Genomic DNA, 22,263 nt, shown 5'->3' with positions numbered 1-22,263 from the left:
GATTGGAAAAGATTGAGTCTAACTGTTAAATAATGGAGCCATAAAGTCATTCAGATGATAAAAGCAGGTAATTGATGCGTAGATGGGAAAGCATCCATGGCTGAAGGGGTGAAAAGGTATATCTGTAAGCAACTATTGCCTATTAAGTTGGATTTCATACAGCTTGGTTAATTCAAGCAAGATAACTCCTTAATTCTAATGTACCACATCACTTAGCCTCGTTTAACTTTTTCATGTTCTCCTTTGCAGCCTGTTTTTAAAGGGTACTTGGGAAATCAGAATGCTATTCAGTTTAGTGTTTCAAATACTGAACTGAATTATACTTAGCAGCACACTAAGTAAAGTTTCAGTGTCTTCTCTTAACTTTAAACAAATCAGTGTTTTTGAAGCTTGGTGATAGGGAAGAAGTTGAACTTAGATGACTGTAAGCTGAAATCTCTATTCTACGGCTGCCCAAGGCACTGTGAGTAGTGACTGTAAACAGAAGTTACCATTTTTAGGGAGCTAGGGCCAGGCATGATCCCTTTAAAAAAAAGTTTGAAATCTTGAGAGAGAACTCAATTTTTGTCTGTTATTATTTATCTCTTTTTAATGTCTTTATCTTGATGTCATTTACCTTAACAACAATGTGTAAATGAATTTCTTCTCCCCACAGACACGAAAACCTCGCCGATTTGACAGTGAGCTTCCAGATATCTCATTAAGTGACTTGCAGTTTTTGCAGTCTTTCTGTCCTTCAGAAGTACAGCCATTACTCAGGTAAAGCACCTTTTCTAGCTTTGTGTATTGTGGAAATAGCCTACCCCTCATCCTACCTCTTTCAGCCTCCCATCTCCAGTTCATTTTCTGTAAGGAACAGGCAAGGATAATTTATTTGTTTTTAATTCACTGGGTTTTGCTTGTATATTCTACTGGCATTTCTTTTGATTCAGAATTTCTGGCCATCTCGATGGTATTGCTCCTGGAAATAACAGTAAGTACCTTTTAGTTTAGTCTGTTTGACAATGGGTTTATCCTATAGTATGATTCAACTGATACACTCTAATTTGTTGTTAGGTTTTTAGGCTTCTGCAGAAAAAGGTGCAAACTATAAAGTCATTTTTTTGAGGTTTGCCTGTTTTTTGAGGTTGTGAGGATTTTACAACCTTCCACAGAAATTTGGAGAGTGCAGGAGGAATTTTGCCTTGTTTGTTGTCAGAAAACCAGTTGCTAACTGAAGTCTTTCAGTTTGTCCAAATTGTAGTGACTTAGGTTTCCACTTGATGGCAATAGAGGTGGGATTATGTCATGTTCCTCACGGTTTCTGCGCTCAGGATTACAGTCAGTTGAAATATAGATGATGATGATCTGCAACTTGAGTGGGCAAAGCTGTCTCACCTTGGTAGATACTGAGCTTCAGAGGACACTTCAGAGCAGTACTTTTGGTATTTTTGTTTAACTTCTGAAGAACAAGAAATAGCCAAACCGAGACCCAACAGGAGGTCATTTTCTGTCAGCACTGAACCTGTGAGCTGCATAGTTAAAATGATGAATCTGTTTATTTACAGTGCTTGAGTCTTCTGAAATGAAATGTTTGAGCAATTATTTAAATCTTGATTCTACAAAAACAATTCTAGGTATCACTTGTTTTACATATAAAATGGAGAATGCAAAGTACATTGAAATATAATCTGCTGTTACTGTATTGTTACTCCAAATGACCTACTGCTGCATGATTCCATTGGATCAAATCCTGAACAGATGTAAAATTCTAGTTGTATGGATTATCAGCTAAAATTAAATGTTGCTTTTCCGGAGGTTTGGAAAACTTAGCATCAAAAGCTTATCATAGAATCAACCAGGTTGGAAGAGACCTCCAAGCTCATCCAGTCTAACCTAGCACCCAGCCCTATCCAGTCAAGTAGGCCGTGGCACTAAGTGCCTCATCCAGGCTTGTCTTGAACACCTCCAGGGACGGTGCCTCCACCACCTCCCTGGGCAGCCCATTCCTATGGCAAATCACTCTCTCTGTGAAGAACTTCCTCCTAATATCCAGCCTAGACCTGCCCTGGCACAACTTGAGGCTGTGTCCTCTTGTTCTATCTTGCAGCACTTTCTGTGATTCTGTCATCACAATGCATCACTCTAGTTGGAAGAGACATTTAAGATCATGATGCATTAATTATTCTTTTAATTTAGGTTACCTATTAAAATAAAATAGTAGAGAATGAATAGTGGCTTCAAAGAAAGAGCTGAATTGGAGAGAATCCAACCGGAAAGAATAACAAAGTCATTTGCAAGCATGAGTGCTTCAATTACAGATCTAATCACTGTCAATTCTCTTCTGTTACTGTTGTTTTGACTCTAGGTACCACTGGCAAATCTTATCCTCCGAAGGAAAGACTGACATAGTGCTTCCTTGTTGTTGTGTTTATTAGCTACTCCTTAAAATCTCTCAACTTCTTCATTTAAAACACAAATTCCAGATGGCTTTAGTAGATTTCCATGTAAAATAAATGCAAGTGCAAACCTTATGCAGTGAGAAGCTTAGTCTTGTTGGGAGTATACACATAATAATTTAATAGATGAATATTAGTTTAACAATATTGGGAAAAAAAATGTAATCCTCTGCTGTTTTTAAGGGTTCCCATACTTTGTGACTTTGAACCTCTTCACCAGCACGTACATGGTCTACATAACCTGGTAAAGGCAGCACAGAGTTTGGATGAAATGTCACAAACCATTACAGACCTGCTGAATGAACAAAAGGTATTTGTTTGCTTTTATTTACCAAGAAAAGAAAACACTCTATTGAAATGTATACTATTGTTCTATCAATCACAGAAATTAACTTTCTGGTTTTGCCACATGTAAAGATCAGTTGGTTTCATAACTGCAGAATAGGAGTTCCCTTTCTAATGACATACAAGTAAATACTCTGAAAACTGAGCTCTACAGTGAGTAAAGGGAACCTATCTGGAGGATAGTCAAATGATGCTCAGTATCTTCTAAACAATTAACAGAAGCATTCCCACAGAAACTGTTGAAGTGGAATTACACTGTTAATGTTTCTGTTTTCTGTGTGCTGAATGTGTGCATTTGGGACTTTGATTTGCATTTAATGAAGTTGTCATTACATCTAGATTTTTTGCATTGCTTCTTTAAGTCCTTTTGGCATAAAAAGTTAAGGAAATTTCAAGGCCTTGCTCAGCTGTCCCCATTAACTTCAACATAGATGTGTCACCTACTCCTTGTTGCACTGCTGCTTTTTGGAGAAGGGAAGAATTACATGCAGCCTCTTACTTGGAATATAGAAAGAGCAGATGGCAAAAAGATCTCTTCCCCTAGATTTGTTCTGCCTCAAGCACGTTTTCTCCTAGAAATACTGTTTCTGCCAGTCACTTTTGATTGTTTCTGTGCCCTCAGCCTCCAACTTTCATAATACACCAAACCCAGCCCTTTTACCTTCTCACTGTAGCAGAAATTCTGGCTGGATTTAGCAATGCTTTTTTTTTTTAAATGTGAAGTTGGCTGCTTTAAATTTCAGTTCTCTTCAGCTTCACTGCAGGAGAAAAGTGTCATTTTTGTTGGACTCCATGTTACCTATCACATGTTTGCACTTCGACTGGAATCTGCCAAGGCTATGAGCATGTTGACTTTTGAATTGGCAGATTCCTGCTTAAACTAGGTGATAGGAAGTCCTCTATATCTTATTCCTCTGGGACTTGAACAGGAGGTTTGCTGGAAGTCTTTAATTCATGTAAAATGTGACTTCTGGGCTTTTTGTGCTGTAATTCATCATTTCTTACCTCTTTTCACTCTCTGAAGATTGGTTTTGATTTGAACAACCATTAAGGGCCTGGGCACTGTAATATTAGTCAATGGAATGGCTAGGAGTGCTATACATTTTGAGAGTTCTCTAAATATGCTCTTCTCTCAGACCATGCTCTGAAATGCAGAAGTTCACCTCCAGCTTGGAGCATCCTGAAATTTACCTGGTGAGAAACTAGGATAGTGACAAGTGTTCTAACAAAAATTGTCTTTAAAGCTTGCAGTGTCAGAAATGTGTGAAATAAATCAGAGGAGGAGTAAACTTGAAATAAAAATATCCATAACAGTAGAAAAATGAACAGGAAAGGTGTCTTGTTTAAGTCTTGCTGATTGTCCATTTTTGGTTCATGCGTGCTTATTTAAGAATGTTTTATCAGTGTCTGGTTGTACAAAAAAGATGTTTTCCAAATTAGAAGAATCTCCTCTTCCTGTTCTTCTCTTTTGCCATGCTTTGACCAGTTTGGATTCTTGGCTGACTCAGAAATGTCAAGTGCTTAGACAGATTTGGATAATTGTCTCCTTCCTTAGAGTAAATTGCATTGCACAGTCAGAGCTGGGCTGTTCATGATGTCATCTTGAAAATGCCCATCTCTGTGTGTAATTTCAGTGATTCATTGAAACTCTCTTTTGGAATTGAAGCAGAGAGATTTTTTCCTGCTCAGCACGGTACTCTTGACCTATTGGGTCTTTCTGTTGCTTTGGTCCATGGATCATCTAGGAATTCTCTTTAAACTTTTGCCTGTGTTCCTTTTTTCATGTGTGTAGACTTAGTGAAATAATCAGCAGTTCAACCAATATCACTTCACTGTTGTCTGGGGTTTTTTTGAAGTTCTGTTGCTGACCATTTATTGCCCAGCTTCACTGTCTCCAGTCAATTAGCTGAGTTCAATAGCAAAAGTTCCTTCAGTACTAAAGAACATCAGGCACATGGCTTAGATACATGGAGACTGTTGGGAAAGGGGCACGAGTGAGATTAGCAGCTGAAGGCAGTGTTGGCTTTTTAGAGAAGAGAACCATTCCGAAACATCTCCAGCACTTTGAGAATGGTTGTCTTAGGGGAGCTTTTTATGCAAATATTGCCACGAGTTTATTTGGGAAGACTTTGTTTTCTGTATAGTCATATTTTCTTAGGTAGATAAGATCAGACAAGGCCTTTGAGGGTGAAGGGTGAAAAAGCAAGGTAGTGGTTGGGTGGTTTTTTTGAAACTTACTGGAAGATCTCTCTTAATTTCTGTAACTTTTGCTTAAATTTTAGTCAAGCCATTTGGAGTGTGACAGGTAATAAGGCTGACTTTTTAAGTTCTTGAGTTGTGATTTTTGATCTGTTTAAAACGTGTTTTAACAGTTTTGCATATCATTTGGCTAAGTGTCTTATGTTTTCTCACTCGTAGGCCTCCAATAGCCAAGCATCGCCACAATCTGCTACCACACCAAGGATGGAAAGTGCAACAGGCGCCGCAATTGCTACCTCTTCAAGAACTCCTCCTCCATCACTCAGTCTTCAGGGTCCCCTGTGTCCTCCTGTGTGTCCCCCAGCTCCTTTAGAGGAATTGTCTCCAGACAGCATCGATGCTCACACGTTTGATTTTGAAACTATTGGCCATCCGAACTTGGAGCAAGCTCTTAAGCAAGGATCATTAGACTTGGATTCGTTAGCAGAAAGTCCAGAGTCTGACTTTATGTCAGCAGTAAATGAATTTGTAATAGAAGAAAATCCAGTATCTCCTAACGTAATAAGTGATCCACAGAGTCCAGAAATGATGGTGGAGTCTCTTTATTCTTCGGTTATCAATGCAATCGACAGCAGACGTATGCAAGATACAACTTCTTGTGTAAAGGACGTTACAGTAGAAAACACATCTCTCAGTGTATGTATGGAGAAGTGCAGGGTTATTGCCCAGGACTCCAAGGTGCATTTGAGAGGTATAAAAGAAGATCTTTGCCACTTTAGAACACTTGTACAAAGAGAGCAGTGTGACTTTTCTAATTCTTTAAAATGCACTTCCTTAGAAATAGTCAATACTATTGAGAACGTCAAACTGTCCCTTGAGAAAACACTAAAAGATAAACATCAAAAAGAGCTGCAGTCCTTGAAAAGTGAATATGAAACTAAAATTAATAAATTATTGCAGGATGGTGAAGAGAACAAAAACAAGATTCAGAAGTTAAAAGGTGACTTATTAGGCCTTGAAGAAGTTCTCCAGAATAAGAACGATGAATTCGCAATGGTGAAAAACGAGAAGGAAGCTGTAGTTTGCCTTCAGAATGAGAAAGAGCAGAAATTACTTGAATTGGAATGCCAAATGGAGACACAAAATTGTGAAATTAAGGAACTGAGACATTCACGTGAAATAGTTCTTGAAGACATGAAAAAACTTCATGTTGAAAACAATGAAAAGCTACGACTCCTAAGGGCAGAACTCGAGAGTTTAGAGCAAAGCCATTTGAAGGAGCTGGAAGATGAACTCCAGGCCAGGCATTTGCAGGAATTTGAGAAGATGTTAGCTGAGCACAAGGACTGTTTAGATAAAATAAAAACAGAGAATGAGCACAGACTTGAACAAATGCAGGAATCTCATGCAGTAGTTGTGCAAGAGAAACAACAGCAAGTAGAAGAGTTGCAGCTCAAGGTTTCGGATCTGTCCGATTTGAGGTGCAAATTAGAAGTTGAACTTGCCTTGAAAGAGGCAGAAACTGATGAAATGAAGCTTCTTTTGGAAGAAAGCAAAAACCAGCAACAAGAGACCTTAAAATCTCAGATTGACAAGGAAACAGAAAGCTTAAAAAAGGAGATAGATAAATTAAACAGTAAAATACAGATTAGCAGTGAGGAGTATGAACTGGGCTTATCAGAACTGAGGACTCTGATGACGATTGAGAAAGACCAGTGCATTTCTGAGCTAATAGATAGATATGAAGAAGAGTCAAATTTGCTTAGAACTGAACTAAACAAAGTAACACTTCTTCATCAGAAAACTTCTGAGGCAGAAAAAAGACTTTCAGAGCAAATAACTGAACTGCAAAGTAAGTTAGAATTGGAAGCGAGTGCCCTAGAAAAGGAAAAAACAGAAAAACTCTCTCTCTGTGAGCAGCAGGAAAAATATGAAGCTATTATCCATAAGCTCAAGGAAGAGAAAGAACTGCTAGTATCTAACCAAGAACAGGACAGGCAGTTGCTCATTCAGAAGCTCAATTCTGAAAAAGAGGATGCAGTGCAAACTGCTTGTAAAGAGTTTGAATTACAGAGGGAAGCTGCTGAAAAAGGGCTTTTGGAAAAAATACAGCAACTTGAGATGCAAGTAAATCAGAGGTACTGTAAGAATTGTTACTGTGTTTTCCTAGTGTTGTACAGTAATTAATATGGTACATGTGTAAAGTAATTAATATGGCATATATGTGCTGCACTACACGGTAAAAACTTGTGTATGTTTCTAACAGCGTTTATCTGGGTTGGTTCCTATATTCAAGTGGCATCAGTTTTATAGGTGGTGATCTTCCTGTCTTAATCTCAAAGACTGTAAATACTATAAACTGTTTTATTTCCAGGCAGCAATGAAGATTTTGTGCTTTTTATTCATATTTGTTACATCGAAGGAGAGCTTCCTCAGGAACATGTCTCTTGAAGTTCCCATTTTGATGATCTCAAACTCTCTCCTCTTACATAGAATCACAGAATGGTTTGGGTTGAGGGAGACTTCCAAAGGTCATCTAGCCATCCCTGGAGGTGTTCAGAAAAAGACAGGATGAGGCACTTAGTGCCATGATCTAGTTGATTGGACAGGGCTGGGTGCTAGGTTGGACTGGATGAGCTTGGAGGTCTCTCCCAACCTGGTTGATTCTATGATTCTAGTCCAACCTGTCTGCAGCAAGCATGGACATCCTCCACTTGTTTGAATAATGCCCAAAGAGAGCATTTTTTTCCCAGACTTTATGATACACCAAGCATGTGAAATGGGAAAAGATCAATAAAATGGATAGTATGCAAATAAAAGTGGCATAGTGCTGCAGAGCATGAATACAGACTTGTTAGCATTTGCCTTTTGAATATCAGTGTAATATTTATTTAAAAAAACAAGGAAGGAGAGAGAAGGTTACACAGAGTCCAACATGTGCACAGTTCAGTGTTTCCAGGGGAAATCTGAATATCCACTTGAATTATCTGCTTCAGTCCCTTTACCTCAAGACTCTGATATGCAAACATATCCATTATTAAATGAGTTTGTGTCAGTCTCTGTGGTTTCTTTGTCAGTGTACCAAAAAATACATAAGATAAAATGATATTTTTAGTTGTGACTGGGATACGTTTAATATAAAACCAAATTATTCTTTTAATGATGTATGGTGAAATGAGGAGTTAAAAAAGATGAAGTTTATGTTCTGTTCCTCTTATATATATATGAGTGTGCTGTAGACATTCTAAAAACTTGACTCAACGGGTAGAAGTAGTTTGTTATGAGTCCTGTCAAATTAATTTCTCTGTGACCTTAAAATAGGTATTGCCTCCTAAGCCTCTTCCTGGTGTCTTTAATCTGCTCTTAGTTTTTTTTGTTCTTTTCTCTAGGAATAAAGACATGCCAGAAAACATGTATGTTAAGTTACAGTCTAGCTGTTTGGGTGTTGAGTTCCTAAACCCTCAAGTGAAGTCAGCAATTCCAATTGATTTGTTATTCTCACCCAGTCATTATTTAACCCTCAACTTGTAATGGTGGAAACCAGCTTCTACTTGGTGTGTGCCCATTTGGTTGTCAGATAAATGTGCTTTTGTGCAAGAGCTAGGTTATGTTAAGAATCCAGAAGGCACAGACAGGAAGGTCATTTGTTTAATTTGATCCAAGTGTTGCACTGGTATTGGGACTTTAGATTTTGAACTTAGAAGAATATGTAACAAGAAGACAAGCTTGAACTTAAGAGAAAACTAGCAAAAATACTTCAAAGTGACAAAGAAATGTTTGTGACCCATGCATTACCCAGATAGGAAAATTAATGTGCTTTGGTTACTATGTGGCTGAAATTGAAGTCATGATTAGGTAAGATAATGAACCTGCAAGGCATTTAGAATCATAGAATCAGTCAGGATTGGAAGGAGGATGATCTAGTTCCAACCCCCCTGCCATGGGCAGGGACACCCTACCCTAGAGCAGGCTGCCCACAGCCTCATCCAACTTGGCCTTAAACACCTGCAGGGATAGGGTCTCAACCACCTCCCTGGGCAATCCATTCCAGGCTCTCACCATTATGCTGAAGAAATTCCTTTTCACATCCAGTCTGAATCTCCCCACCTCCAGCTTTGTTTCATTCCTCCCTAGTCCTGTCACTCCCTGATATCCTATTTGTAGCTCTCCCATTTAATCTTTCCACTATGCATACTATGTACTGGCCAAGATTAACTGAAAACCACAATTTGCATAGTGACTTCTGTTGTTAAGTAGTTTGCTGATCAGTTAAAAGATTTATAAAGTTGTAAAGGATGTTAAAAGAGAATAGGAATCCTGACTGCTTTGAAAACTAAATTACTGCTTTGTCTTCTAGCCTTGGTATTGTCCAGCCTCTTCTATCTTTGTCTTAGTAGAGAAGCAAGAGAAATTCTTGGAGCATTTTTAGGATTAGGAGTCATTCTTGTGAGTGTCAGTATGTCAGCACACAAGTTCATCACAGCCTAGCTAATATCAGGAGACCTTAGAGAAAACCATTGACAATGTGTATGGAGATGGAGAGTTAGCTTTGGGGGATTTTCTATTAAATAAGGTTCTGGTCTAGAGGAATAGTAGAAATTTAAAACAATAGTTTTTCACAAATTTTGCCCAGCCAAGGGAGTCCTCCATCCCAGTGTTGGTAACTCAAGCCAGAGCACAGAAGAGTGTACTTAATGCTTTTGCTTCAGTGCTGGCAAAATAACTTGCCCTGTACTGTTCCTTGTTTCAAGAGCCATTCGAGGTTGTTACTCTTCTTCCTTCTGTTGCTGATATTTTCTTTTAGGTTCATTACTGCTGTCCTCAAGGTTCTGCCACCCAAAGTTTTGAGTTTCACGTCTGGATTCCTTAGTGTCTCATTTACTACCTGAATTGTTTGACCCAGGTGATAGTGCTGAAGGCATTTTTACATACTAAGAATCTTCAGGGAATTGATCATCATTACTCCTCTTTTTACTTCTTTTCATATCTTCTGTTAGAAAAGAAAAACCAAAAACCTCCCCCCCTCATCAACACTTCAGAATTAGAGGAAGTACAGTACATTAAAAGCCAGAATGCCCAAGAGAGGAATTTCATAAGATGCTTATGGTTAAAAAAGTCAAATTGAAGATTAGCAGTGACTTAATTGGAATCCAGCATTTATTAAAGACTTCAGGGGGAAAAAAAAGGTTTCACAAATAAATTGTCACTGTGTGTGTATTTGCTTATTTCATGTGTTCTGGGACTGTATGTGCTGCAAATGTAAAACCTAACCATTTCCTTTTAAGTCCTCCCATTGAATCATCTGCTGAATCCACTTTGGTTGCTGAACTTCAAGAGAAGCTTCAGGAAGAAAAAATGAAGTTTTTAGAACAACTTGAAGAGCAAGAGAAAAGAAAGAATGAAGAAATGCAGAACATCAGAACATCACTCACAGCTGAGCAGCAGGTAAAGATGTATCTTATCTATTACTTTTGCTTCCATGACAGTTATGTGGTTGATTTTTTCCCCCCCTATTTTGATATTAGGGAGTTGTTAGAGTCTTGGTGCTATGTGAGGTTTAACACATTCTGAATAGTCACATCTGGAGCCAGGCTATGGTGTGTTAGTGAAATCCAACACTAAAGCTTTAAAATAATAAGCCAAAAAAGCAAATCACAAACACACACACACAAAAAGAATAGAAAAGATAAAAAAGCACCAACACCTTAAATATCTGTGAACAGATTCCGTTTTTTGTTGGTTTGTGGCATCTTTTGTTAAACCAGTGCTGTCAGGTTTTATCTGTAGGTCTCTTAAACTCCAGAAAGATCCTGCTTAAATGTCATTTAAGTTCAAAAACCTCAAATTTCTGGACATCACAAAATCGATTTGAAATACCAATTGATTTGGAGTGCTGCTTAATGGCTTTTAAACTTTATTACCCTGAGCGAGTGGAGTTTGAGATTCAAAGCAAATGTTGTGTTTTACTTAAACTTAGAAACACGACTACACCCCTTGATACAAAATTGTTTTGTGCTGGGTTAATGATTTTATATCTATCCACACTTTGTCTTTAGTTTCAGAACATCTTGACTCTCAGATTTTGTGGATGAGTCCTCAGTTCTTAAATTAAATCTCTGTTAGTAACAGCTATTATCTACAGCTTTGCACTTAAACACTAAGAAAGGATTTTCTGTTTTAAGCACCTCTAATTTAGCTGTGGTAGGATCAAGTAAGGACAAAGAGACAGTGTAGTGATCAGCCAGCTTGGTGAATGAATGCTATGAATCACTTGATGCAGAGAGGAGAGAATTGCAGACAGTTCTAGAGAAGGGAATATCTCTGAAATTTTCAGACTGCAAACATGAATGCTGAAGTGAGCCTTACATAGTACATCTGATGGGAGCATTTCATACATTACACTGGCAATCAGAAGATTCTTTTTTTTGCATCAGAATAAGCCTTAATATGTCACTTTCATCATGATCTAACAATATTCATCAGCTCTACAGCAGAAGGGAAGCTTCTGAGGAGGCATAACAACAAATTTTCAGGGCATGATGGAGCTATTTATTAAGAGCAACAACAAATCAAACAAAAACCCTCCACCTGTAAAACCAGTGTATCAGTCAGTGCTGAATCCTTATTGGACTTGCCTCTGCTGATCACTGAATATTCTGGGTGTTTAACCTCTCTTTTATCATTTTTGTTTCTCTCAGTAAAGTTATCTTAGAGGTATTCTTTGTGCTTCTGGTGTGTGGTAGTTCTGTTGCACACATACCTGAGGTTGCTGTGCACAATGGAAGGTGTGTAGCCTTGTATTTTAAGACTGACTTAATACCCACAGGTCAAGACTCTCTTAACATTCACCAAAAAATGAAATCTAAAATATATTTCTAGTAGATGGCTGTTGATAGTTTGTCTCCCTCTTTTCAGCTCTACCTTAAGAGTAGAAGGGATGAGGGCAGAATGGGTAGTAGGACTGAAGAAGCAGAAAGATTTGAGACTGATGATGAAGATCTATTAGCTTCTTTTATGTTCAGTTATTCAAGCTGTTAGCCAGGCTTCCTGTATGACTTCTGCCTTCAGTTAGTGTTCACTGACTTGAAATGTATTTTTAATTCATATTCTAGGTTATTAATAAAGATACTGTTCTTACTGCCTGTGAGATGATGCACTGCAGCTTTGTCTTAATAACCACTTTAATCCTTAAAGTACCTGGATTTTAATATAAAATGTGCAAGTGGCATATATTAACTGGATAGAAAGCATTACATTTACAAGTGCTCCACCTTAGAATTTACTGGTTTTAATGATTTCTTTATGCTACATATGGATATTGGACTTGGGGGAAGCAGAAGGATGAAAATAATGGTTACAGAGAAAGGTCAAAATAAAATGTGCAGATATATCATCTCTTCACCAAAATAATATGTAGACAAGCTTAATTCCTTGTTTAATTATCATGTAGAAAACTGATGTGTGTGGCAGCTCCTATACTTTTTCTCTTCTGGTAATGGATATTGCAGTACGTTTTTGCATTACATCTCTTATTTCAACAATCTTTCTGCTTTCAGACCAACTTTAATACTGTTCTGGCAAGAGAAAAAAATGAAAAAAGAAAACATAATTAATGATCTCAGTGACAAATTAAAAATGCTTACACAACAGCAAGAAAAAGATAAGGGTAAGCAAAGTTCTGAAGAAGGGCTCATCTTTTTTGGTGGGACAATTCTGTTCCTTGCAGATGGGTTTTGATCCTTAGTGCTTCTGATTTTGAGAGTTATTTTCACTTCCTTGTGTGATAGATTTGATTGAAACACTTTCTGAAGATCGAGCTCGCTTACTTGAAGAGAAGAAGAAACTTGAGGAAGAAGTTAATAAATTGAGAAGCAGTAGTTTTTCTCCTTCAACCTACTTGGCAGCAGCAGCTTCAGAACCGTGTGGAGCCTGTGCAGCTGATACTCCCACTGACACAGACAGATTGGTTTCAGACATTGCAGCTGAAGAGAGAATGGACTCCACAATGGAAACCAGCATGATGGCTGTGCAGTAAGTATGGGGCTTTGTAGTCTAAATACCCAAAGCATGTCTTCCTTCTTTCAACGTGTGCTATTGGGTGTTGCAAAGTACAGACAAGGGTGTTTAACACTGCTTCTGGCTTTGATGTTCTTACTAAAAATAGTCTTTTAAAAGTAGGCACACAATTGTGGTGTCACTGCCTTGGGAAACGTGTGGATCTGATGACTTAAAGGTGAAACTTGTCCTCACAATTATGACACAAAGAAATAGACCTGACTATAAATGAGCTGGGCGGCTGCAAGGTATTGGCATGTCTTTTACAAGAAAACAAACTTTGTGATGTTCCTGGACACATCCACAGAAGCCTGAAGATTCCTAAATAATAATGGGATTCAGGCTCATTAAGTGTCCTTGATGGATTATACTTGTACAGCTGATTGGACATGTTAAGCTAATGGCCTGTGATCTCTGATCTTCGTACTTGACTAGTGACTGGTACAAAGGAGTTCTTTTGATTGTGGTCAGCAATCCACTCAACTACAGATAGATTTTGTTCTTTCAATACTGTCTTCCCTGAAAAAGCACATCAAGTTCAAAGCCTTGATTAGTATTTTGAATATTTACAAAATTATTTCAGGGACATTTAAGTGGTAAAGACTGTCTGATGCCCCTTGAGACTGGGTTATGGTGGTACCTGAAAAAAAAACACCTTTTCATTTTATTTTCTTCTTTTTTCCCCCCAATTTTCTTCACAATCTTTGTAATTTTCTCACAACAAATGTAGAATGTTAGGCTTAAAAAATTTGTAATAAAATGAGCACATTCTACTCCATGGACTTTGACTAGAATAAGACAACATGAATAGCAGATGATACATGTGCATCAAAATAGAACTCATTACTAGAAGATACTCAGCCATTATCACTTAGTACATTGTAATAATTCATTCAGGATGGATTTCTGGGAAAGAATTCAGGGGGAAAAGAGTGAGAAGTTTTGTCCAAGACATTCCAATTGTTTCTTTTTAACTCCACATAAAAAAATAGGGATAAGTGTAGAAATAAAACATCTGCAGTGTGAGTTTCTGCTGTAGCAGAATCCAAAATGTTGTCCATTTTCTTTTCCCAAGCAGTTTGGAATACAGAATATTTTTTTCTTCACTATTGACCTGCCTTTAAAAATATTTTTTGATTGTGTTAGGAATTGCTCTCTGAGTTAGAAGAAAATTTCTTATTAGGATGTTATCAGAATACTAGAGCATGACAAGATAATGGTAAGTGGAGACACTTGGTGGGTTCATCGGTGTCTACCGCAGAGTCCCAGAGCCTTTAAACTTCAAAGAGCATTGTAGAGCTGATCTGCAGTATCAAGGGTTAAGTGCCAAAGCACTGGGAGCTGTATCTTTCCTCTTGATATTTTGAAAGTATGCAGGTAGAATCATAGAATCAAGCAGGTTGGAAGAGACCTCCAAGGTCATCCAGCCCAACCTAGCACCCAGCCCTATCCAGTCAACCAGCCCATGGCACTAAGTGCCTCATCCAGGCTTTTCTTCAATACCTCCAGGGATGATGACTCCACCACCTCCCTGGGCAGCCCATTCCAATGCCAATAACCTCCTCCTAACATCCAGCCTAGACCTCCCCTGGCACAACTTGAGACCGTGTCCCTTTGTTCTGTTGCTGGTTGCCTGGGAGCAGAGACTGACCCCCACCTGGCTACAGCTTCCCTTCAGGTAGTTCTAGATAGCAGTGAGGTCTGCCCTGAGCCTCCTCTTCTCCAGGCTAAACAACCCCAGCTCCTTCAACTTCTCCTCACAGGGGGACCCATGTAACTTTTTATAGGCTATTCAGTGACTGAGGTTTCCCTGGCTTGTTGCAGCAAAGAAGCTCCTTGGTTTAAAACAAAAAGGAAATAAAATAAACATCCCCCCAAACCCACCAGAAATGTTGATACTGATTCTTAAGGTAACTTTCTCTGCTGCTCCCTCTCTGCTAGCAGACACATGGCACCCATCACTGAGTGACACTGGGAGAAGGGTGGTGAAAAGAGTTTTCATTTTTAACTTCTTCATTTTCTTTTTTGTCTTGTAGTGAAAACGTCCGTATGTCTGAAGAAAAACAGAGGATAATGTTGTTAGAAAGAGTGAGTAGATAGCTTGTGAGGTTATGCATTACAACCCAAGCACCTCTCAATGAGCCTGTGTGAAGTTGTGCTGTGGTTAGTTGTCTGCTCCAATGCAGCACAGTATCTGCAAAGCTTATAAGTATCTTTACAGAGGATGAGTTTTCCATTGCATTTGTTTCAGATCACTATAGTTCTTTGAAGTAATTAAAAGTAGGTATTAATATATTGCACTTGGCCTAGCTTGAAGTTCATTGGTTTATGTAGGCTTCACAGGTAATATTTCATCTTAGAAGTGACAAGGGATTTTATCTAGCAAAAAGTAGTTTTGATGTACTCTTTCATATCAAAGCATTCAAAGTAGCTGGACAGGAACTAAGATTGGTTTACCTGTTCCTCTTGGGTATGAGCAAGTTCTTCTCTTAGGTTGCTCTTACTTAGATAATCTTAATTCTACCTGGGGTTCCTCCTGACAGAATTACTTGTGCAGACAGTAAAATAACACTTGTTATATCTATACTTATATGATGAGTTTCTGAAGTAATTGTCACACTCCTACAGTTTAGAACTGAGCTTCAGTATCTCACCTCCCTGCTGCTCCCAAATACATACCTTAAATTTCTGCCTCTGTTATAACTTACATTTTGAGAATGGCTTTGAGTGTACCCTGAGTAATTGAACCTTTTTGATGAAATGAAAGTTGCTACTGTTACTAAGGGCTAGATTAACGTTTAGCAGTCACAGTGGGATCTTCCAGATTCCAGTAATTTTTAACTATCCAGGCATATCTGACACACTTCCAGTTGCCTTTTTATTGCCTTTTCAAAGTTGACCTTAATAGAAAAATAAAGAGCATCTTTAGCTTTCAGCTCTCTAGGATCACTCAGACTAAAGTCTGTAATCAGTTAAGGCCCCTGAATGTTTTCTGGTTTTGGATTGTAGCACTGGATGGTGGCAGTTCCTGACTCTGACTAGAAGCACTTAAATGCTTTTTTCTGTCCATCTACTTACAAAGAATTTGTCATGAGTAGAGGCTGTAGAGTAATAATATATTGCATTTCTTAGCAGTAAAATGTTTTTCCTACTTAGAGGGATGAGTATGGACGTAAGCATAGCTTAGTAGTAGATTTTGTAGCACTGTGGTTAATTGGTAGACTTGAAATTTTTGGGGCATATCTTTAATTCTAAAGTTGTTTTGATACAGTAAATAAAATTGAAAGCTGTGCTAAATACATCTATTGTATAAGTAGTCACCTCTGGTCATATCAGAAAGCTTTTTAAACCTGTTTATATTGTGTAAGGTGTATTAATTAGTTAATCAGATAAGATTTTCTTTCAGACTTTGCAGCTGAAAGAAGAGGAAAATAAGAGATTAAATCAAAGATTGGTAGGTACTTGGGAATTGCATGTTTTAAGTCTTACCCAAAAAAATGGAAAAGCTTGTAAATATTAAAATCTAAAACTGTGGGGTTTGAGAACTTCTAAGATGTTTTAAGTGTTAAGGCAAGTGGCAAATAGGTAGCCTGGTAAATTTTCAGAGGTGTCTCAGCTTAGCAATGTTCTTATGGGGAAGATTTGAAGTATACAGAATAAGAGACATCTTCCCAAAAAACATAGACTACCCAAGCTTGGGGACCACAAGCTCCTTCCTGATACACTTGTAAAACTGAAACATACATCAGCACTTATTTCTATTAAGCTACTCCACATAAGCAACCCAGAAGGAGTTCACTACATAAAAGAAAAAGCTTCTCAAGTCTCACTTGCTTTTGCAGCAGAATTTGTGATGTTTTGCTCTCTGCAAGCAATAAAAACTAAAAAGTCCCTTTCAATAGCAAGAATGTTATTACAAGATGATTTTTGTTGTAATTTATGTAAATTACTGAGAAAGAGAACCTTTGTATAGAGAACTTCCTTCATGAGACAACCTTTACTAAGTTCTAATGGGAATATTCTTAGCATTGCATTTTTGTTTCTGGTTTTCTCCAAGGCAAAAAATGAATGCTAAATACAGAAGTCAAGCTAGTTTGCATTTCAATTTAACACTTGTTCCAGTTGGAAAAAGCAGAGTGTGAAAATCTTTGGTGTTCATTTCATCACAGCTTGCCAGTACTTGAAAGCTTTCTTCTTTGTTTTTTTTGTAGATGTCCCAGAGCATGTCATCAGTATCCTCAAGACATTCAGAAAAAATAGCAATTAGAGAGTAAGTACTTGTGAACTGGCATATAAACAGATGGCTATGCCTCCAGTAATGAGTATCTATCACAGAATTAACCAGGTTGGTAAAGACCTCTAGGATCGTCCAGTCCAACCTATCACCTAACCCTTCTAATTAACTAAACCATGGCACTGAGTGCCCCACCCAGCCTTCTGTCATCTGGATTGTGGAAGTGCCCAAAAAGCATTTCATGAAGCAGTGCTTCACCAGATCAGTCATCATACAGACACAAGGAGACCATAACCCCTCCACCTGCTGACCCAGAGCATTCATAGAAAAGGGTCAAATGTGCAGTGATTTATGGAGCACTGCCAGCAACTTCGATGACATCAAGATCCTAGAGCTGTTCCTGATCTGACCTGAGGATGAAAAGTTCTGTGAACAGTTAAGCAAAGGCCTCAGTGCTATCACTGAAGTTGTCCCTCTCTAAGATTCGTGAGGCAGTCTCTGAAACCCAGCACACTGTCCTTCTCCAGCACTTACCAACTGCCATCCCTCCTCTGTGACCTGTGTTAGATAGTATTGTCCTGCTTTGGCAGAGGAGTTAAACTCGATGATCTCCTTGGGTCCCTTCCAACCCCTAACATCCTGTAATCTGAGGTCACTTCCAACCTAAACCATCCTATGATAGAGGAATGTTTTGCAGGATTCTACTACGTTCCAGTTTGCTTCAGTTCAAAGCATTGATAGAGTCTTTGGACACACTGATAACAGTGATCAATAGCATAAGTATTGGTGGATAAAAACAGTATAAAATTGAGTTGTGAGTATTTTGTTAGGTAATTCTGTTTCTATAGATTCATAGAATGGTTTATGTTGGAAGAGACCTTAAAGATCATACAGTTCCAACCCCTCTGCTGTGGCCAGGGAATGCTTCCACTAGATCACCTTGTTCAAGGCTTCATCCAGTCTGGCCTTGAACACCTCCAGGGAGGGGATATCCACAACCTCCCTGGACAACCTGTTTCCAGTGTCTCATTGCCCTCACTGTAAAGAATTTCTTTCTAGTCTCCAGACTCCTTAAGCTTCAACCCATTCTGTCTTGTCATATCACCACAAGCCCTTGTAAAAAGTCCCTGTTCAGCTCTCTTGTATCCCCCCCTCCTCAGCTACTGAAAGGCTGCTCTAAGGTCTTCCCAGAGGCTTCTTTTCTCCAGGCTGAACAGCCCCAGTATTTTGCAGCAAAACCATGAGTTCTTTTGAAAAAGCTAATTTTAGCTGATGAAGAACATTTCGAAAACCAAGGGGGAGTGCTTTGTTGCCTTCAGAAAATATCTCTGTGTGTGTATATGTTAGCTGGCTTAACAAGTAGAGACCTCTGTGCTGTGGTTCAGCTGAAGTCTCAGTCTGTGCAGTACTTGGCAATCCAGCTCTGTGGGGTTTTTTTACTTAAGTTACTTGGATTTTTTAATTTATTCCCTCCCCTTCCCAGTTTCCAGGTTGGAGATTTGGTTCTCATCATCTTGGACGAGCGACATGACAACTATGTATTGTTTACCGTTAGTCCAACCTTGTATTTCTTGCACTCGGAGTCTCTTGCTGCACTGGATCTCAAACCAGGTGAGTGTGGTAAGTGTCAAAGTTACTTCCAATTATTATCTTCTCCTACAACTAACACTCCTAACTTACTAAGGGGGTAATTGATATTGTAAGTAGGTGACAAACAGGAGAAGCAAGAAATGGAGAGCTGTCAGCTGTCTTTGTAGCTTTTGCTAACCGAGCTTTCAGAGCAGCTTTGTAAGTCCACTGTTGCACTTGTGACTTGTCAGTTTATGATTGAGGTTTCCCACTTTTCTCTTTTTTGAACAGCATTTGGATGCCCTTTGAAGCTGCAGCCTAAGCTAGCAGATCTCTAGGGCATGAAAATTAAAAGTTACAAGTGATGAATGTCCATCATTAATAGAGAAAATCATCTTTTTTTCAGTAAGGACAAGCATAATAGCTGATTACAGACAACTTTCTGTCCTTTGGAATACTTCAATAGATTCTCACTTTAAATCAGACCAATAAGCCAAGCTGGGTTGACAAGAATCATTTTGAAACATTAAATGAATTTCAGATCTGGTTTCTTTTTGCATCCTCTGATGTAAACTTGGAAAAGAAAACTAAAATGGAAAAATCAGATTTCTTCTCTGAGAGCATCAGCGACCTCTCTTGACATCTGGAGTTGCTTGACTTAAAAAAAAGGGGGTTTGAAGGAGTTTCTGCTTTTAGTGAAATCACCTTACCAAAAAATCTGTAACCATATTGAATATAATGGCCTGTCACCTGTAGCTGATTAGCTAAAATAATAACTATCTTGTCTGTTTAGCTTCAGGTGCATCTAGGAGACCTTGGGTGCTAGGAAAAGTGATGGAAAAGGAATACTGCCAGGCAAAAAAGGTAAGGGAATACTAATGGAAAAATCATCTGATAAAATTAATAAAAAAGAAAATGAGATTTAATGTTTCTAACAACTGTGAAAAATGCATAATAAATGAAGTGGAAATTGTCCTGGATTCCGCTATTCCTGCTCTGCCTTCTAGGCAGTGAGTAGCAAGAGAAAGGGAACTAAAGAGCAGGTGATGGGTGACTTGTGTAGTTATGTGCAGAACCTTGCCAGACTCTGAAGGATCTTGTGGTTGCTGAGGAGCATGAATCAGTTCCTGCTTACAAATACAAAACCAGAGGAACGCTCCCGTATTTCTAGTGTAATTTGAGGTTTGATTTTTGTTTTGTAGGCACAAAACAGATTTAAAGTTCCTTTGGGTACAAAATTCTACAGAGTGAAAGCAGTCCCATGGAACAAGAAGGTATAACACAGCAAAGCTTCAGTTCACTGTCTCCATTCTTTTCTGATTGTCCTTCAGTGCTCGTTCATCGCTCTAGACACCAGGCCATCTTTTTATACCGAGGTCGTGCGACAAGATCTGTCATTGATGTACTGCTTTTACTTTTTAACAGGTCACATTTTAGATATGAGAACTTCATCAAAAAACTCTGGCCCTAACTGTTGCAATTTTTTTACCCAGGTAACTTTAGGAGTGTGGACCAAATGAGTTCATTTTCTCAAAGGGCAACCACATGAAACATGGTTCGTTAGCCATGTCAATTGCCTGCTAAATATACGTTAGCTCGTATTTAGGTGTTAAATGTTAGCTACCATTATTACCAGCATATGTCCTTTTGTGAAATCATTATCAGAGTACTTGCACTCTTTAACAGATTCTTTCTATGTGTAAAATTCATCAACTATTTAAAGAGGAGTGTTCATTGCATGCAGATAATCATATAATTTTTCTTCGACATGAGTTTGCCTCAGTAGATGAATAAAAGAAATAACTACTGCAACTTGTTTCATGACATGAAAATGCTCTTTAATGTTAAAACAAAAGACCCTTGCCATTTGATAGGCTGATTTGGAGAATCAGTCACAGTTAGATCTGCAATCTTCAAAAGCACTTTCGATGGATTGATCACACAGATTCTGAGGGGAAGGCAGCTGTGCCGTTTGTTCGAGGTGAAGCACTGGTTCTTTCCCAACCAAACAGAAATCTTGTGTTAATCTATTATTTAGGAAAATCATATTGATGAAATTGTATTTCATGGTTGAGTTTCAGGAAAAAAAAAACAAACAAACAAAACAAAACCAACTCATTGTACATTAACCATACCAGAGTCATTTAAGTAACAAATTATTGTAATTGTAAAAGACATGTAGAATTTTAAACCAATAAAGATTTGAAACTGTATGTGTTTGAAGTATCTGTGTGCCTTTGAAATACCAGCTGTACTATTTATTTCATTTGAACCTGTTGCAGCTTCTGTCTGGTTCCTCCAGAAGTTTCATCACATAGAAATATCTTAAATTTCCTGCAAGAGGCATTATTACTCAACAACATTCAGGAATTCCAAGAATTACCTTATCACAAAACAAAGAACCTAAATAAATTAAGACAGAAATTAATTTGTCAGCATATTAAATGGACAGATGACATTTTTCACAGCAGTTATATTTGGCTACATTTTAAAAATGTAGTCTAATTTATTTTTTTAATAGGGGTATAAAAAGATGTACTATAGCTGTGTAGCCAATATGAAGTACAATTCTGGACTCAACTATGTGCTTATGTCTAAGGTTTAATCCATAGAGTTGCTCAGCTGTGTGGTTTATCTTCAGAAGGTGTGGAGTGGAGGAGGAAAAGAGGTCAAGAAGTGATCACATGCATTTGTTCCTGCTTCTGCCCATATGTTGCAAGTGATATTCCTCCAGGCTAAGCAGTCCACTTGGATGCCCAGAAACTTCTGTATATGCTTTATTTAATCCTTTGTTCCATGACAATTTTAAGTTCAGATTTTTATGACGTGCATGGGCTTGTAATTGTATCACACCTTTGATGAAATAAATGTAAGACAGTTGCTCTCTGGAAAGCAGAATGTCCTTTTGTCAAGTTGCATTCTTACCTGATGATTCCATTTGCTGGTTGATGCCTTTACTTTGTTTAAGTCACTTAGCAAAGAGATGTGGCTTGTTCTTTGAGAACCATGTGACAATAGTTGAGTACTGCCCAGTGTCAAATATGTCAGCGATGTAGATCTTTAGAATAGGTTTCAAGTAAAGCAAACAATCATCATGATGCAGTACTGCTTTGGTGTTGTATTGTTGACCTTCACCTAACTGGGAATTCAATTCTGTCTGTGGTTTGGTGCAGTCTGGGTCCTTCAGCCCCAAGTGGTGTAACAAGGTGCACAGGTAGCACAATCTGTTGCTAAAATGCTGAGTTTTTAGGAGCCTCGATGCCTTCTACCTCACTGACAAAACTTGCCCAGCCTCAGATAATCACCCTTCTGCTGTATGACTTGGCCTTAAGGGACTAAATATCTCTCAAAAGCCAGTAGGCTTTGCAAAGAGGCAGCATTCTTCCATTTCTGGGAGGACAGTCACTCCTCGAGTAGCAGCCA

The 22,263-nt window shown here is 38.3% G+C and overlaps 1 protein-coding gene across 1 annotated transcript in view; it reads left to right on the top strand.

Annotated features, from left to right (window-relative positions):
• Nucleotides 1-21,738, top strand: part of RB1CC1 (RB1 inducible coiled-coil 1) — a 98,775-nt gene extending 77,037 nt beyond the window's left edge. The window contains 13 exon segments of the mRNA XM_064170436.1: nt 656-759; nt 2,622-2,748; nt 5,202-7,120; nt 10,268-10,427; nt 12,539-12,568; nt 12,570-12,648; nt 12,770-13,013; nt 15,074-15,125; nt 16,444-16,491; nt 17,249-17,307; nt 18,755-18,882; nt 19,634-19,704; nt 20,043-21,738. Of these exon segments, the coding sequence (XP_064026506.1) occupies nt 656-759; nt 2,622-2,748; nt 5,202-7,120; nt 10,268-10,427; nt 12,539-12,568; nt 12,570-12,648; nt 12,770-13,013; nt 15,074-15,125; nt 16,444-16,491; nt 17,249-17,307; nt 18,755-18,882; nt 19,634-19,704; nt 20,043-20,120 (3,099 nt within the window). The 3' untranslated portion in view covers nt 20,121-21,738.
• Nucleotides 21,739-22,263: the final 525 nt, after the last annotated feature.

Source organism: Pogoniulus pusillus, chromosome 34 (genome assembly GCF_015220805.1).
Source record: "Pogoniulus pusillus isolate bPogPus1 chromosome 34, bPogPus1.pri, whole genome shotgun sequence".
NCBI lineage: Eukaryota > Metazoa > Chordata > Aves > Piciformes > Lybiidae > Pogoniulus > Pogoniulus pusillus.
This window is presented reverse-complemented; position numbering and strand designations above follow the sequence as displayed.